We start from the raw sequence: 15,167 nt of genomic DNA on the forward strand, positions 1-15,167 counted from the left end.
TGCTGCTGAGAGGTGGACAACCGTGACAACGAAACCAGCAACGAAGACAACGGTGTCTAATAAGCCCTTTCCTGTCGAGGACAGGAAAGGCAAAAAGTCCTCTAGTGGAGGAAAGAATCCTAGAGGGAGCGGCCGAGGCCGTAAATGCTGGATAGGCACTCCCCGTGCGTTTCCACCAGTAGGGGGATACCTACAAAGTTGCTCAGACAGGTGGAAGCAACTCGGGGCCGATTCCTGGACAATCTCCGTGATCCATCTAGTATATCGCGTCCCGTTCATAACATCTTTCCCTCCCCTGATCAGGAATCCAGTGTCAATAGACTCTCTTGCCATGGGATCGGCAAGGGGGCAGGCCCTTCGGGCAGAAGTCTAGACCCTGTTCAAGAACCAAAGACCAGGTTTACCCACTGAACAAAGAACTCCCTGGTAACCCATGCCTTTAGGTTGCCCTCCACATAATCTACAGTTTTTCTTCAAGTTACCAACTGCATTCGGGCGTAGTGTAAGGGCTAACCTATCCTTCATAGGATTGTGGCCAGGTATTTTCTTCTCCTCTACCATCATGTACATTCTCCTTGGCATAGTTTTCCAGAAGAGCTCTCTCGTCGCAGCTGAAGACTTACCAGATGTAGTATCCTTTGGCTTCAGTCAGTTCAGCTAAAAATTTTATGAATTTCTCAGGTCCTTAAATATACTTTATGAACTTGCTCCCTCATCATGCTTGATGATAGAGTGAATTCCGGTCATTTTAATATTATCAAACCAACCCAAATGAATTTGAATGACTTCTGATGCCCCATCCATTGATATTCCTGGTGTCTGCTACATCAATTCCCCACAGATGTCACATGCCTTCTTGCAGATGATGTTCTTGGTTACACTATCACCAACAATAACTCTATCCGGAGCTTCAGTATAATCTTAACGCCTTTGATTGGTGTTCATAGCTTTTATCAACTCCTGTTTCAGGATCGTACATATCGCAGAAGTACTACAACCGTATCACTGACCAAATAAAAAAAACGCATACCTTCCTCGTGTTTTTATATTATTTGGTGCTTTACATCGAAGGACATCATTCTTTTCTTCTCAGTACAGCACTGATCTGGACAAACCTTTTCTTAAGACCCATGGTTAACACTAAAAAATGTTCTAAAATACACTTAGGGTAAGGGGCCCAATGGTGATGCATTTTCCCTGGATTTTTTCATTCCATCGCTTACAGCTCTCTTGCTTTTTCATATTTTTTCAAGTTCTGGGTCTTGATTTATTCACAGATGATTATATTTTCATGTGTTTTAATCAAATTTGATTTATCATTTATAGTTTTTGAGTTATTGGCGGCCGAAGTCGGTGCGTCACTATTATGCACATGTTCCTATGCTGACGCACCTGGCCCAATGGTGACGCAATTTTTTCAATTGCATATACATTGCACCTGTATTAAATAAGGAAGAAATGAGGCACATAGAATGAAAGAATAAAATTTAATAAGTAAATCAAATACAAAAAATATTACTAAATCAGCAAATTAACTAAAAATTAAGTTACATCATTAACACAACCAAAAAATTTGAATATTTTCATACATTCCTCGATGAAATGAAGCACATGATTGACTACTAACATCGAAATTAATTAGACATATGTTAAACCATTAAACTTGAAGAAATAATGCTTATTAGCTACTTCCCTGAGTGTATGTGAGCAAAATTAGCCTATTCTATCTATTGAGGACTGACACTATTGCCGATTTGATGCTACTGTTGAACTTGAACCCATATTTTCTTTGGATTGTCGCTGCCTGTGGCTCCTGTAGCTCCACGACCTCCCTTCTATGCACAGGGAAAGAGATATCCTCTATGTCAGGGTAGACATAAAACCCTGGGGATACCTCCTTGAGGAACGTAACTGCAAGGCCCTGCTCCTGGACATCTTTCACCTAAGGATAAATTTCATTGCGGGGTCTCTTTGGACCTTGGCCCTGCCTCCTCTCAGGATAGAAATTAAATGTCTTAAAGGCACTACTCAATGTTGATGGGGTAGTTTTTGTTGGGGCCCTTTGAAGCACAGGTGTCACTTGCGGTTCAGGTGTAGCATATGAAGTTGATGGTGGAGAAGACAAGAATGGCAATGGTGTGTTTGTCCTGGATGACCCTCGAGATGATGACCTCGAAACAGAAGGATTTGGGCTGGGTATGGATCTTGAAGCAATGAACTCTCGTGCAGGATGTTGATCAAGCACGAGATCATCCCAAGATTTCTTGGGACCTTTTAGTTTCTCCATCTGTGATGTAGTGCTTTCAGGTGGCAGAATAGAGTATCCACACTGTATGAGGTAGCTGATGCATGCAGTCTCAAACATGCGACCTGAAGTTTGGGCACCTCGATGTGTTGTCATATGAAAATCAGTCTGACGTGACTGCTCTGTGAATCCACGTGTAATTGAGTACAGAAAATTATATTAGATAAATAGCAGTGCAATAAAAATGGGAAATTAAGTAGGCCTATATTATGTAAAAGCAATACCCTATAATTTTGTGATAAAAAAAACAATAAATTTTGAATGTGCAATACTTAATGGGCTATATGCTTACCGAGGTCTATGGCTTCAAATAATGTTGAAGGTTCCTCATGCACAGCAGCTGCACTACGAAGTTTGCTGTAGTCAGGTTTATCTGCATCAAAGGGAACTAGTCCACACTTTGAAAAGCCTGACTTTATATTTGCTGCTGATACAGAGTCATAGTAGATGGGCAGAAACACTTTAGCAAAATTCACTTGCGTTATCATGTCATCTGGGTTTTTCCTTTCGAACTCCTTGGCCCCTTTGGTCCAGTTCTTTTTAAGTGGGCCAAACACAGCCACATCCAAGGGTTGCATGATGTGGATGGTATTAGGTGGTAGTCCGTACAGGATAATGTTCATACTCTTTAGGGAAGAGGCCAAATAGAAATTGTTTCGGGTTTCATGCCAATCCGTCCACACAATGACTGGCCGTTGGACATAATTTTCAGAGAGAGAGAGGAGTTATGCTGGGTAATTTTTTTCATTATTTTCAACATGCAAATTTCATTATAAGGAAAAAATACTATAGTTTTCAAATTTTACCCACGTGTTAATTTCTTCCAAAGCATCATCTATGTCTTTCTGAGTATATTGGCTTCTTGGGAAGAGCCGACTTTTAACAGTATTTTTATCCATTTTAACTGAACTTGGGTAATTTCCTTTTAATAATATTTACTTTTTGTTCCTGTTAACACTTAATTTATAATCTGTAAAGAAAACTAGACATGAAATAATCATTTCTAAAGTGGTGCCCTATGGTGACGCAGTGCGCATGGCCTAGTGGTGACGCGCGTCACCATATGGCCAGCTCACTGCGTCACCATAGGGCCCCAAATGCCCCATGTTCAAGGATTGATTGCTCATCTATGGTAAGTGATTCTGAGCTCTCTGTCCTATGTTTGAAAGGTCTAATATTGTTCTTCATGTTGGTGTGTATTAGACCTTCGTACAGCTGTTTTGAAAATGTGCGTCACCACTAGGCCACCACGATTTGGTGGCCCTATGGTGACGCACTTAGTTTTCCCTCAGCCACACCCAGACTAATCACTCATTGGTCTTAATATTCTCTGGACATCATCTCCAACCACCTTAGAGTACCTTGAAATAACAAATGTTAACAAAAATTACCACACATGGTCTTGATGCAAGCAAATGTAGAAAGTAAAATCCTTACGTTTAGCTAAGAAAAACAACAGAAAAGGTCAAAACTGTACATTTTCGGTCCTCGAAAAAAAAGTTGTAGATATATTTTCATACAATTTTCAGAATGAAAAGAACATGCTCCAGCCTTTATTTTCTGACCTAGAGAATGTTCCTACGATTACTAGTATAAAAATTATCGTTTTTTTTTTTTTTTTGCGTCACCATTGGGCCCTGCGTCACCATTGGGCCCCTTACCCTACAGCAAACAAAATTTCAAAGCAGAGTAATTACAATGTTATACAGATGGTCTCATGACAATGTAACCACTTTTACTGAATGCTCGGTGTGCTACTTAGTAGTGGGTAGTGTAAGCTCGCTCGCTCTTAACTCTTATTTTCTCGTATCTGCTCGTATCATAAAGCGAAAAAATTACCAAGCTGTGATGAGTATCTTAGAAAACTTATACACCAATTCACTACTGGCTACTGAAGAGGTGTGTCACTGTGGTATCTAAATTTCAGCAACAGATACCAAGGAGAGATGCTCTCTTCCTGCAGAATTCATCTATCAAGTCTCTGACTTTGTTTCCCATGGAGGAAGTAGATACAATGACGGAGAAGTGGATGAAGGGGAGCCAGGACTCCCTCCTTTATCTGGCCATCATGGCTAGGGCAACCTTCTAGTACCCATACCTTCTATGTGGGAAGACCCAAACAAGTAGCCCTTTCAGGGCAAGACCCAGAAATGATGTGGGTAGAGAGGTACAAGACATGATTGATATCCCCCTAGGGTACCCTCTTCCCACTCTTCCATCGGTGGGAGGATGCCTGTAGATTAGGTGGCAGCAGTGGCTTCACCTCTGGGCTGACCCCATGGACAGTCTATGTCCTTCGCAAGGAGTATGTCGTTCTATTCACCAGCTCTCCACCTCCCTTGATTCATCCCCCAATGACATCTGTACCTTTCGCACCGAGATCTGCGAAGAACTCTGCCTTACAGGCAGAAGTCCAGGCCATGTTAGAGAAGGGTGCTCTCCAGGAGGTCCTCAATGAGTCTCGAGGCTTCTTCAATTGACTTTCTTGTAGAGAAGGCTTCCGGAGGCAAGAGACCAGTCATCAACCACTCGGCCTTGAACGAGTTTGTCATTCAAACATTGTTCAAGATGGAGACTGCAGACAAGGTCAGGCAGGCAGTCAGAGCGGGATTACTGCATGGTCACATTAGATTTGAAGGATGTGTATTTCCAGATTCCTATTCATCCATCCTCTACAAAGTGCTTAAGATTTGTATCCCACAGAAAGGTATACCAGTTCCAAGTGCTGTTTTTAAACATTTAAACTTACCCGCTGGTTATATAACAATACAGTAGCTTTATTCTTCTGTCCGGCAGAAATTCAAAACTCGCAGCAATTGCATAGATATGCCAGGCATACACTAGCACCACCACGGTAGCTAGGCCGATCTATTCCTCCCAGCATCAGATTTTCTTCTGCCGCCATATTGGCAACACCTTTGGGAATTCACTCGCTGTTTACCTGGATTTGACAGTGTTCTTGGTGATGTACAGTTGTTTTTTGGTTATTGACTTTTGCATTATTGTACTCGCTTTTGGATTCTCTTGAATACCTATTGAATTTCGATTATTTGGATTACCTTGCTTGATTTTGATCTCTCTATTTACTTTTCAAAATGGCTGACCCCTCCCCTTCAAATAGGAAGTGCGTGAAAGGGTGTAAAACTCGGCTTCCAAAAGCCTCTGTTGATCCCCATACGATTTGTACTAAATGTAGGAGTAAAATTTGTATTTTTGAAGATCGATGTCAAGAATGTTTTGCATTATCGGAGAGTGATTGGTTGGCTTTTGATCGCTACTCTCCCAAACTAGAAAGGGATAGAGTTAGGCGTAGTTCCTCTCGATCTAGAGATTTATCATTTTCTAATATCATTGAACCTAATTCTTCCCCTGTAATGGTAGATCCTGAACCTAATTCTGTTCCATCTGAGCCTACAATGAAAGATATGATGACGGCGATCCAGGCTCTTGGTTCAAGGGTGGAATCGCTAGCAGCGGACAGAAATCAACTCACAAGATGTCTGAGATTGACAAGGGTATGATTCAGACTGAGTCAGAGCTTGTTCCTGAATCTGGTGTTACGGTACATGCACCACCGCTTCTATCAGACTGGATTCCATCTCCCGATAATGTGGAGCATTATGCGAGCGATGAAGAAGGCGAATTCGCAATAGAAGTGTCGGACTCCTGTGTCATCTAAGGTTGATCCTAATTGGTCTATGCTGCTGGACATTTAGCAGCAACTCTCAACGTTTATGCAATCTTATCAGCCCGCTGTCGGCAAAGCGTTGGTTCGTCATGATTCCGATCATGACGCGTTGTCACACAGGCAGCCTACCATTATACGCGATGTTGAGCAGGTGATAGACTGCTAGTGCTCATAGAGTTTCTATTTCTCTTGATAGCAAATGTCAAGCGAGTAAGCGTGACGTCGAGCGTCATCATTCCAGGCGCGACGACAAGCGCCAGGCGGCTGAACGCGAAGTCACGCGCCAGGCGCCCGAATGTGACGTCGCACGCCTATCTAAACGTGACTTAGAACAAGAACGTGACGTCGAACATCAAGCATACCGTGACGCCCAACGTCAGTCGGATTCAGTACAACATGCACACGGACGTGACGCCAAGCGCAATATTATTGATTGTCAGGTAGACAAACAGACTGAACGACTTATGCTCGCGAGCGGCGCTTTTCGGAACAAGAAGCTGTTGTAGCAGCTGGAATTATTTCGGAAGAGGATCCGGATGATCATTCCTCTCTAGATGAGCCATTGGATATTGTCTCGGAAGAGGAAGGAAATAAAACACCACAACTCTCTGTAGATCTCAAGAAGATTATGTTGGTTTTTTCAGAATTATTTCCTGATCACTTTACTCCCGTGGCTCCACGCTCACCTCCATCGGAGTTTACCGTGGGAATATCAACAAAAGCTTCAAAGTTTACTAAGATGGTTCTCTCCCGCTCTTCAAAGAGAGCATTAAAATTGATGGAGAATTGGATGCAATCTAAAAAAGTTCCAGGCAAAACAAACTTCTCTTTTCCTCCAGCCAAGTTAGCCTCCAAGTTTAGCATATGGTATGAAACAGGAGGTGTCCTAGGCTTGGGAGTTCCTGCCTCTGCCCAGGGCGACTTCTCGAGTTTGGTAGACACTTCTCGTTGCTTAGCTATGAGAAGGACAAAGATTTTATGGTCTATGACTGAGTTTGACCATCTTGTCAAAGGCATATATAGGGCGTTTGAAGTGTTCAACTTCCTTGATTGGTCTCTGGGCACCTTGGGAAAGAAAGTTTCTGCTTTAATGGACCCTGAGACTTCTAATCTTATCCATATAATGTCCTGCATGGACAAAGCTGTTAGAGATGGCTCAAATGAATTAGCAGCCCTATTCACAGCCGGAGTTGTTAAGAAAAGGGAAACTCTGTGCTCTTTTCTCTCCATGGGAGTCACTCCGTTCCAGACGTCAGAATTGCTTTATGCACCTCTCTCTCCTTCTCTTTTCCCTCAGGAACTAGTAAAGGAGGTGGCTGCTGCCCCTACTCAAAAAGCTACTCATGACCTAGTCTCTAAATCTGCAAGGAAGGTTCTTCCAACATCATTCTCCGGCCGTAGATTCAAGGAGGATTCCACCTTCCCTCAAACAACACAGTTTTTTTCGTGGAAGGACAGTCGGTAGAGGCAGCTTCAGATCTGATAGTAGAAGGGCCAAAAGAAGTTCTAGGTCGGGCAGAAGCAGAGTCTGACTGCCTTCGCCTTCAGACAGCAGTGGGGGGCAGGCTAAGCAACTTTTGGCAGGCCTGGGAGAGAAGGGGAGCGGATCCTTGGTCTGTTCTAGTTTTAAAGAAGGGATACAAAATCCCTTTTATCTCGAAACCCTGTGGATCTTTCTCCCAAATACAAGGAAGAATCAAAGAGGCAGGCCATGCAGCTTCAAATGTCTCTCTTGCTAGAGAAGAATGCAATAGAGAGGGTACGGGACTTAAAATCACCAGGCTTCTACAACAGACTGTTCCTGGTTCCCAAGAACTCTGGAGTATGGAGGCCAGTCCTGGACGAAGTGCCCTCAACAACTACGTCCAGAAGACAAAGTTTTCTATGGAATCCCAGAGTACTGTTCTTGCACCAGTACGGAAAGGCGACTGGATGGTCTCATTAGACCTCCAGGATGCTTATTTTCATGTCCCGATTCACCCGAATTGCAATTGTTACCTAAGGTTCGTGTACAGGAAGGAAGTATTCCAGTTTCGGGCCTTGTGTTTCGGCCTCACCACCGCCCCTCTAGTTTTCACAAAGATCATGATGAATGTGGCAAGCATGCTCCACTCAATAGGCATCAGAGCCTACTTGTACTTGGACGATTGACTACTAAGAGCCCCCTCACTCAATCGCTGTCTGGAGGATTTGCATCTGACAATGAGTCTGTCAGAGGAACTAGCACTTCTGGTGAATTCAGAGAAGTCTCAATTGATCCCATCCCAGAAGATTCTTTATTTAATGATGGAGATTCAGAGTCTGGCTTTTCAGGTTTTTCCATCACCTGCAAGAATACAGCTAGCTCTCCTAAGTCTTTGTGCCTTTCTAAAGAAGGAGTTTTGTTCAGTGAGGGAGTGGATGAGCCTCCTGGGAACTCTCTCTTCACTGGAACAATTTGTGTTTCTGGGGAAACTAAATTTACGATCCCTTCAGTTCCATCTCAATTACCATTGGAACAAAGAGGACATCCTCGACAAGAAGATCATTCCTCTTACGGAAGCAATAAAAGAGTGCCTTCGGTGGTGGAACAACATAAACAGGTTCCAGGAAGGTCTCTCTTTGGAGCAAAAGAACCCAGACCTTGTGTTGTTTTCTGACACCTCGGACTCTGGGTGGGGAGCAACACTGGGAAAGTCAGAGATTTCAGGTCTGTGGACAAAACAACAGCGAAATCTCCACATCAATCAAAAGCAGCTGTTAGCAGTCCTGTTGGCTCTCAAAGGGTTCGAGAAGCTAGTACTAAACAAAGTAATACAAATCAATGCAGACAATACCACAGCTTTGGCGTACATAGCGAAACAAGGGGGAACGTATTCGAGGCCGCTTTACGAGAAAAAAAGAACTCTTCTCGTTTGGGCACAACAAAGAAAGATATCCCTGTTGACAAGATTCATTCAAGGGGAAAAGAACATGAGGGCAGACGGCCTCAGCAGGAGGAATCAAGATTTCCCCACAGAGTGGACACTGTTTCTAGATGAATGCAAGAAACTTTGGCGGATTTAGTGTCGCCCTCTCATAGATCTATTCGCGACCTCGAAAACGAAAAGCGGATTTTGGGTAGCCCTCTCATAGATCTATTCGCGACCTCGAAAACGAAAAGCGGATTTAGGGTCGCCCTCTCATAGATCTATTCGCGACCTCAAAAACGAAAAGACTAGAGACTCATTGCTCCTCAGTTCCGGACCTCAAAGCGACACACATAGACGCGTTCAAGATGTACTGGTCACACCTGGATGTGTACGCTTTCCCTCCATTCAAAGTGCTGTACAAAGTATTACCGAAGTTTGTATCTCACGAGGGAACCAGATTGACGCTAATAGCCCCCTTCTGGCCGTCAAGAGGTTGGCTCACAGAGGTACTGGAATGGATGGTGGACGTTTCAAGAAGCTTGCCATTGAGAATAGATCTTCTCAGACAATGCCACTTGGCAAGAAACCATCTAAACCTCCAAGCTCTACGTCTGACTGCCTTCAGACTATCGAAAAACTCACAAGATCTAGAGGATTTTCGAAGGAAGCAGCCAAGGCTATTGCTAGAGCAAGAAGGACTTCTACCATCAACGTTTATCAATCCAAGTGGGAAGTTTTTAGTGCATGGTGTAAAGCTAACTCAGTTTCTTCATCCAGTACCTCTATAGCTCAAATTGCTGATTTCTTTTTAGAGCTTAGAAGAAAGCACAATTTCTCCTCCTCAACCATCAAGGGGTACAGTAGTATGCTAGCAACTGTCTTCAGGCATAGGGATTTAGACCTCTCGAATAACAAGGACCTTCAGGATCTTCTCAGATCCTTTGAAACCTCTAAGAAGCGTCAACAGGATTCACCAGCCTGGAATTTAGACGTGGTTTTAAAATTTCTGATGAGTGACAGATTCAAACCTTTGAACTCTGCTTCTTTTAAAGATCTGACTTTAAAGACTTTATTTTTAGTTAGCTTACCTACAGCTGAGAGGGTCAGTGAAGTTCACGCTTTTAGCAAGAACATTGGCTTCAGAAACGGCAAAGCTATATGCTCCCTGCAGCGTGAATTTCTGGCCAAGAACGAACGTCCTTCTCACCCATGGCCAAAATCTTTCAAAATTGCTAACCTCTCTGATTTGGGGGGTGAAGAACTGGAGAAGGTTCTGTGTCTTGTTAGAGCACTGAGGTTCTATCTAGACAGGACTAAAGGTTTAAGATGCAATTCAGAAGCTCTTTGGTGTGCAGTCAAAAAGCCTGCTTTACCTATGTCTAAAAACGCCTTATCATATTTCATAAGACTTTTGATTAAAGAAGCTCACACACACTGTGGTGAGGCAGACCTTAAGCTCCTTAAAGTTAAGACTCATGAAGTTGGAGCTGTGGAAACTTCTGTAGCTTTTAAACAAAATCATTCTCTGCAAAGCAAAATGGATACAACTTTTTGGAGAAGTAAATCTGTATTCGCATCACATAATTTAAAACGTGGCCAGACTCTTTATGAGGACTGCTACACTTTGGGTCCATTCGTAGCAGCGAATGCAGTAGTAAGTGAAGGGTCTACCACTACACTCCCATAATCCCTAGTACCCTTTTCCCCTCTTGGAACTTTTATATAATTTTATGGTTAGAGGAAATTGTTCGACAATCTTCCGCAATCTTTGACTTAGTTAGGTGGTCATTTGTTCCTTGAGAGTGCATGGAACAAGGGTATTAGTTGAGGTCCTGTCAGCATATAGGTTATTCAATGTTTGACAGCTCCTAGAGTTTTTCAGCCCCCTGGGTGGACCGCTGGTTCTCATAGGACAGCAGACTTAATAATGCAGAGAATCATTAAAGTCAGCTTCCTTAATAGGTACGAACCCTTAAGCTAGTTTTGTTTTTAACTCTTAAGTGAAATTCCATTAATGTTGCTGTCTCTGACCCTCCACCAAGGGTGTCAATCAGCTATTGTTATATAACCAGCGGGTAAGTTTAAATGTTTAAAAATGATATTTTCATAATAAAGTAAATTTTTTAACATACTTACTAGCTGGTTATATAACTTAAAATCCCACCCTCCTCCCCTCTAGAGACCTATGGGCATGGAAAATCTGGTGCTGGGAGGAATAGTTCGGCCTAGCTACTGTGGTGGCGCTAGTGTATACCTGGCATATCTATGCGATTACTGCGAGTTTTGAATTTCTGCCAGACAGAAGAATACAGAAGAATAAAGCTATTGTTATATAACCAGCGGGTAAGTATGTTCAAAAATTTATTTTATTATGAAAATATCATTTTTCTCGGCCTGTCCACAGCTCCTCAGGTGTTCACACTGGTCTTGGTTTGGGCTTGTGCCAGTGGCATACGTGTTTCACTATCTAGACAATTGACTGGTATTGGCAGACTCGATAGAGATCTTTCTCCGCCACTGAGCCATGGCTCTCAAGTTTTGCCACAATCTGAGGATTGTGTTAAACCTAGAGAAGTCCTCTTTTGAACCCACACAGAGCTTGGTATACCTGGTTATGAGGATAGATAGCTTATTAGGAAAAGTCTTTCCATCATAGCAGAGTCGAAAGACTCGAGGAAGTGACTCGCTCAAGTTTTTGGGCTCTCCCGTTACCACAAGCTCACCTGTGACAACGACTTCTGGGTCAACTAGCCTCATTAGAATGCTTGGTCCCCAATAGTCTTCTTTGGATGCGGTCACTTTAGTGGCAATTGAAGACCTGTTGATCCTAAAACGGATCCTCCCGGGGTTTGTGTTCCGGTGGGATCGAAGTAAAAGGTAGACCTGAGTTGATGGGTCTCAGACTCAAACCTTCTCAAAGGGATAGATCTTATTCCTCCTCACGAGTTGATGCTCTTCATGGACGTGTCCAAAGAGGGTTGGGGTGCTCACCTGTTGCATCTTGTAACTTCCGGACTGTGGTCTGAGGTAGACCAACAATGCCTTATAAACTTACTGGAGCTAAGGGCAAGCTTCTTAGCTGTTGAGCATTTTCAACCACTTCGTTCAGGTCACTCGGTTGTGTTGATGAGCGATAACACAGCCGTAGAGGCTCATCTGAACAAGCAAGGAGGTAATATTTCATGGCATCTTTGCTAGCTAGCCATGGAAATACTGTAATGGACAGAGGACAACTTGATATCCCTGTCAACCAGGTTCATTCTTGGCAAGAAAAATGTAGTGGCAGACAAATTGAGAAGGAGGGCTCAGATTGTAACTTCTGAATGGTCTTTGGATCAACAGATAGTGAACAAACTTTTGACTTTGTAGGGTTCGTCAAGGATAGACGTCTTTTCAGCGTCTCTGAATCGGAAACTTCCAGTGTACTGCTCACCACCTAGACATTTACGTGTCCCCCCGTTCTGCCTACTGAAGAGAATTCTCAACAGGCTGAGATTGCCGCCCAACTTGTCATTGACACTGATAGCACCAATGTGGCACCATGTAGAATGGTTCCTGGACCTGCTTTCATTTGTGACAGAAATACCGAGGAAACTTCTTGCGTTACCCGACCTCTTAGGCTACCCACACCCCCAGATTTACCATCGGGCTCCATATCCCAAAGCCTTCTAGCCTGGAGGTTAACCAGCATCTGTAAAAGAGAGGCTTTATGGCACAAGTGGCAAAACAGATGTCTAGATACCTCAGGATGTCCTTGACTTCAGTCTACAAGGCTAAGTGGGCAATCTTTTGTGTTGGTGTCGTAGACGGGGTATCTCTTGTCTCAGTGCTTTGGTATGCAAACTCACTTCACTTCACGGTGAAGCAAGAACCATTAGATTTTCTCTAAGAATATATACCGGAGAATATTTATCTAAGAAATAATAATCAATCATTGATGTTAGCGTGCGCAGCTCAACATTACTGCTTGCCACTACAGTACACGTGGAGCTTGATGTTTTTATTTTTTTGCAAACAGCAAGAACCATTAGATTTTCTATTATTCTTGTTTTATTTACCCATTTAAAATATTGAGATCGCATACCAAAGCAAGATAATTTCTGAGATCACACCATAAATGAAATCACTTACCAAAAACAGCACCTAAAACTTTAATTGAAAAGTAAAAGCAGACTCAGAAAAGTATAAAAACATACACCAAAAAACTAGGTACTGTTTTAGTTCATTTGGTAATTATAAACAAGGCTTCGTTGGCAGGAACAAAAGTGACTGAGCAAACAGGTAAACAAGCAGAGAGCTAGTTTTCCTCTATTTTTAAATGTATTGTATCATCTTTCAATATATAAATGATATATTGTAATTTTGTCCATCCACACGGACAAATTTATAAATAGAAAAATTTTCTAAAGATTTGTATATGAAGTAAGATTTATACAGTAAATAAAACAAATGTTTTAGCGCCAAAACGGCCGTCGCCAGGTAGGCTGGGGCTAAATTAGCTGGCGCCCAAATGGCTGTGTCTAAATGACCTCGCTCAAATGGCTGCACCAAACGTACCCTACCCTCAAGAGGATGGGGTAAGTAACACTCAACCTTGTCCGTGAGTTCGCTGCCAAGACTTGGAATCTGGTTGTAGCGAATCTTAGGTTCAGGATTTTCTGGATTTTGAGTCTCCGTCATGTAACAGATGATTCTGATCAGTTGTTACTATGGTCGGTGAGAGTGCCTAGGCACTATTTTAAACAAACTTCTGGAGGTAGCCCGCACATCAAACAGCATTGTGTTAGCATGGGCAGGATCAAAAGAACTCAAGATGTTAAGGTGTCAGTGCATCTCAAGCATTTAAAAGAAACTTTTCTGTGGTGTAAGTCCTATAAGCGGGTATGTGGAAGCATAGAAATACCTTTATGGCCCATTACCTGTAAGACAGAACACACAGGAGTCTAAATACTTTCTCCATAAGTCCTGTTGTGGCAGCACAACAAATGTAAGCTACCTCAGCTCCCTTACAAGACAAGTAGCAGTCTGTTGAGGGCAGACATTACCCGTTCTTAGTCTGGGATGGATGGACAGAATGACTGGCTTTTTCTTCCTTCATTTTCCACTCTCTTGGGGTACAGCAATTGGATGACTCTGCAAGCTGGCCTACCTCCGACTGCAGGTAATTATCAATTTCTCTTTTGTAGCCTGAAATATGTTATATATTTATGTCCCCTTCCTCCCTGCGAGGGGAGTCGGGCACTGCCTAGGTTGTGCAAGAGGAATGCTGCACACTCCAATAATCTTGATTGGTCAAGTCACAGTGCTTAACCTTCCACACTTTTGCCCAGGCTGTCAACGCTCATGCTTTACATACCAAGAGTTTGCGAGGTGGCAAAGGTACCCCCTTACGCTTGCAAGAGCTCAGAGTCATACCCCAGGACAAGTAGCAGTCTGCTGGATTTTTTGGACTATCACCCACCTAAAGGTAGGTCTCCATAGTAAAGAGCAAATGGTTTGTATTTGTGTAAGAACAAATGACAAATTTGGCTGAGCTCTTTATTCATACTTGGCCCTCCATCACCTATTCCTCCAGAAGATACTGACCCTAATCAAAAGTGGATTAACAGTCTAGCCGAGTATATAAGTGTAGTGGTTGGTCTAAGCCCTGCTAACTTGCTTAAAAAGTTTATAGCTAGTTTAACAGCTACACCGGAACAATACATCCATAGTAGAGCTCAGATTTGTATGGTTAGGAAAAATAAAAATCCCCTCCAAATTTGTAATTTTTTTGGTAAGTCTATATAAATGAAGCATTGGGAGAGAGGCCATATGAATATCAGTAGAGGTTCGCTGAAATAATAAAGTTTGTCAAGTATTGTACTTTAATCAGACAAGTAAAATCAAGTTAAATGAAATAGGATATCCTAATTTATTTATTTTCTAATGATTAATAAATTTTGGACTAAAAATTTTGTTTTAGAATTACAAGGCTTTTTTCATGCTATCATTGATAAATGCCACAATCCAACGATGGCTTTAATCCATTTAATTATCACTTTCTTGACTAACAACACTAATTAAAGATGAAGGATTTGAAATGTCAAATCAGAGCTAAAATGTCAGTCTACCAAATAAGGCCAGTGCAACAGTCTTACAGATATAAACTTTAGGTAGTTGCTCTCGTATAGATAGCTATAAATGATTCTTGGGGCATGACTATAAGGATTTTTCCATATATCTGCATTTTATTTCCCCGTTACCAACATGAATATGGAACCAAGTTGAATGTTAATTCTCTTAA

General features: G+C 42.4%; 1 protein-coding gene and 1 long non-coding RNA gene across 2 annotated transcripts in view; one reads left to right on the forward strand and one right to left on the reverse strand.

Annotated features, from left to right (window-relative positions):
* Nucleotides 1-15,167, forward strand: part of LOC137640169 (uncharacterized) — a 241,973-nt gene that overhangs the window by 181,887 nt on the left and 44,919 nt on the right. The gene's annotated exons all lie outside the window — the stretch shown is intronic.
* LOC137638980 (uncharacterized) lies at nucleotides 1,633-3,204 on the reverse strand. Its single transcript, XM_068371311.1, has 3 exons — nucleotides 3,112-3,204; nucleotides 2,598-2,931; nucleotides 1,633-2,427 (listed from the first exon to the last, which is right to left on the reverse strand). The coding sequence occupies exons 1-3, from the start codon at nucleotides 3,202-3,204 to the stop codon at nucleotides 1,943-1,945; spliced, it is 912 nt and encodes a 303-aa protein (XP_068227412.1). The 3' UTR covers nucleotides 1,633-1,942.

The sequence above is a fragment of the Palaemon carinicauda genome, chromosome 4, assembly GCF_036898095.1.
Source record: "Palaemon carinicauda isolate YSFRI2023 chromosome 4, ASM3689809v2, whole genome shotgun sequence".
Classification (NCBI taxonomy): Eukaryota; Metazoa; Arthropoda; class Malacostraca; order Decapoda; family Palaemonidae; genus Palaemon; species Palaemon carinicauda.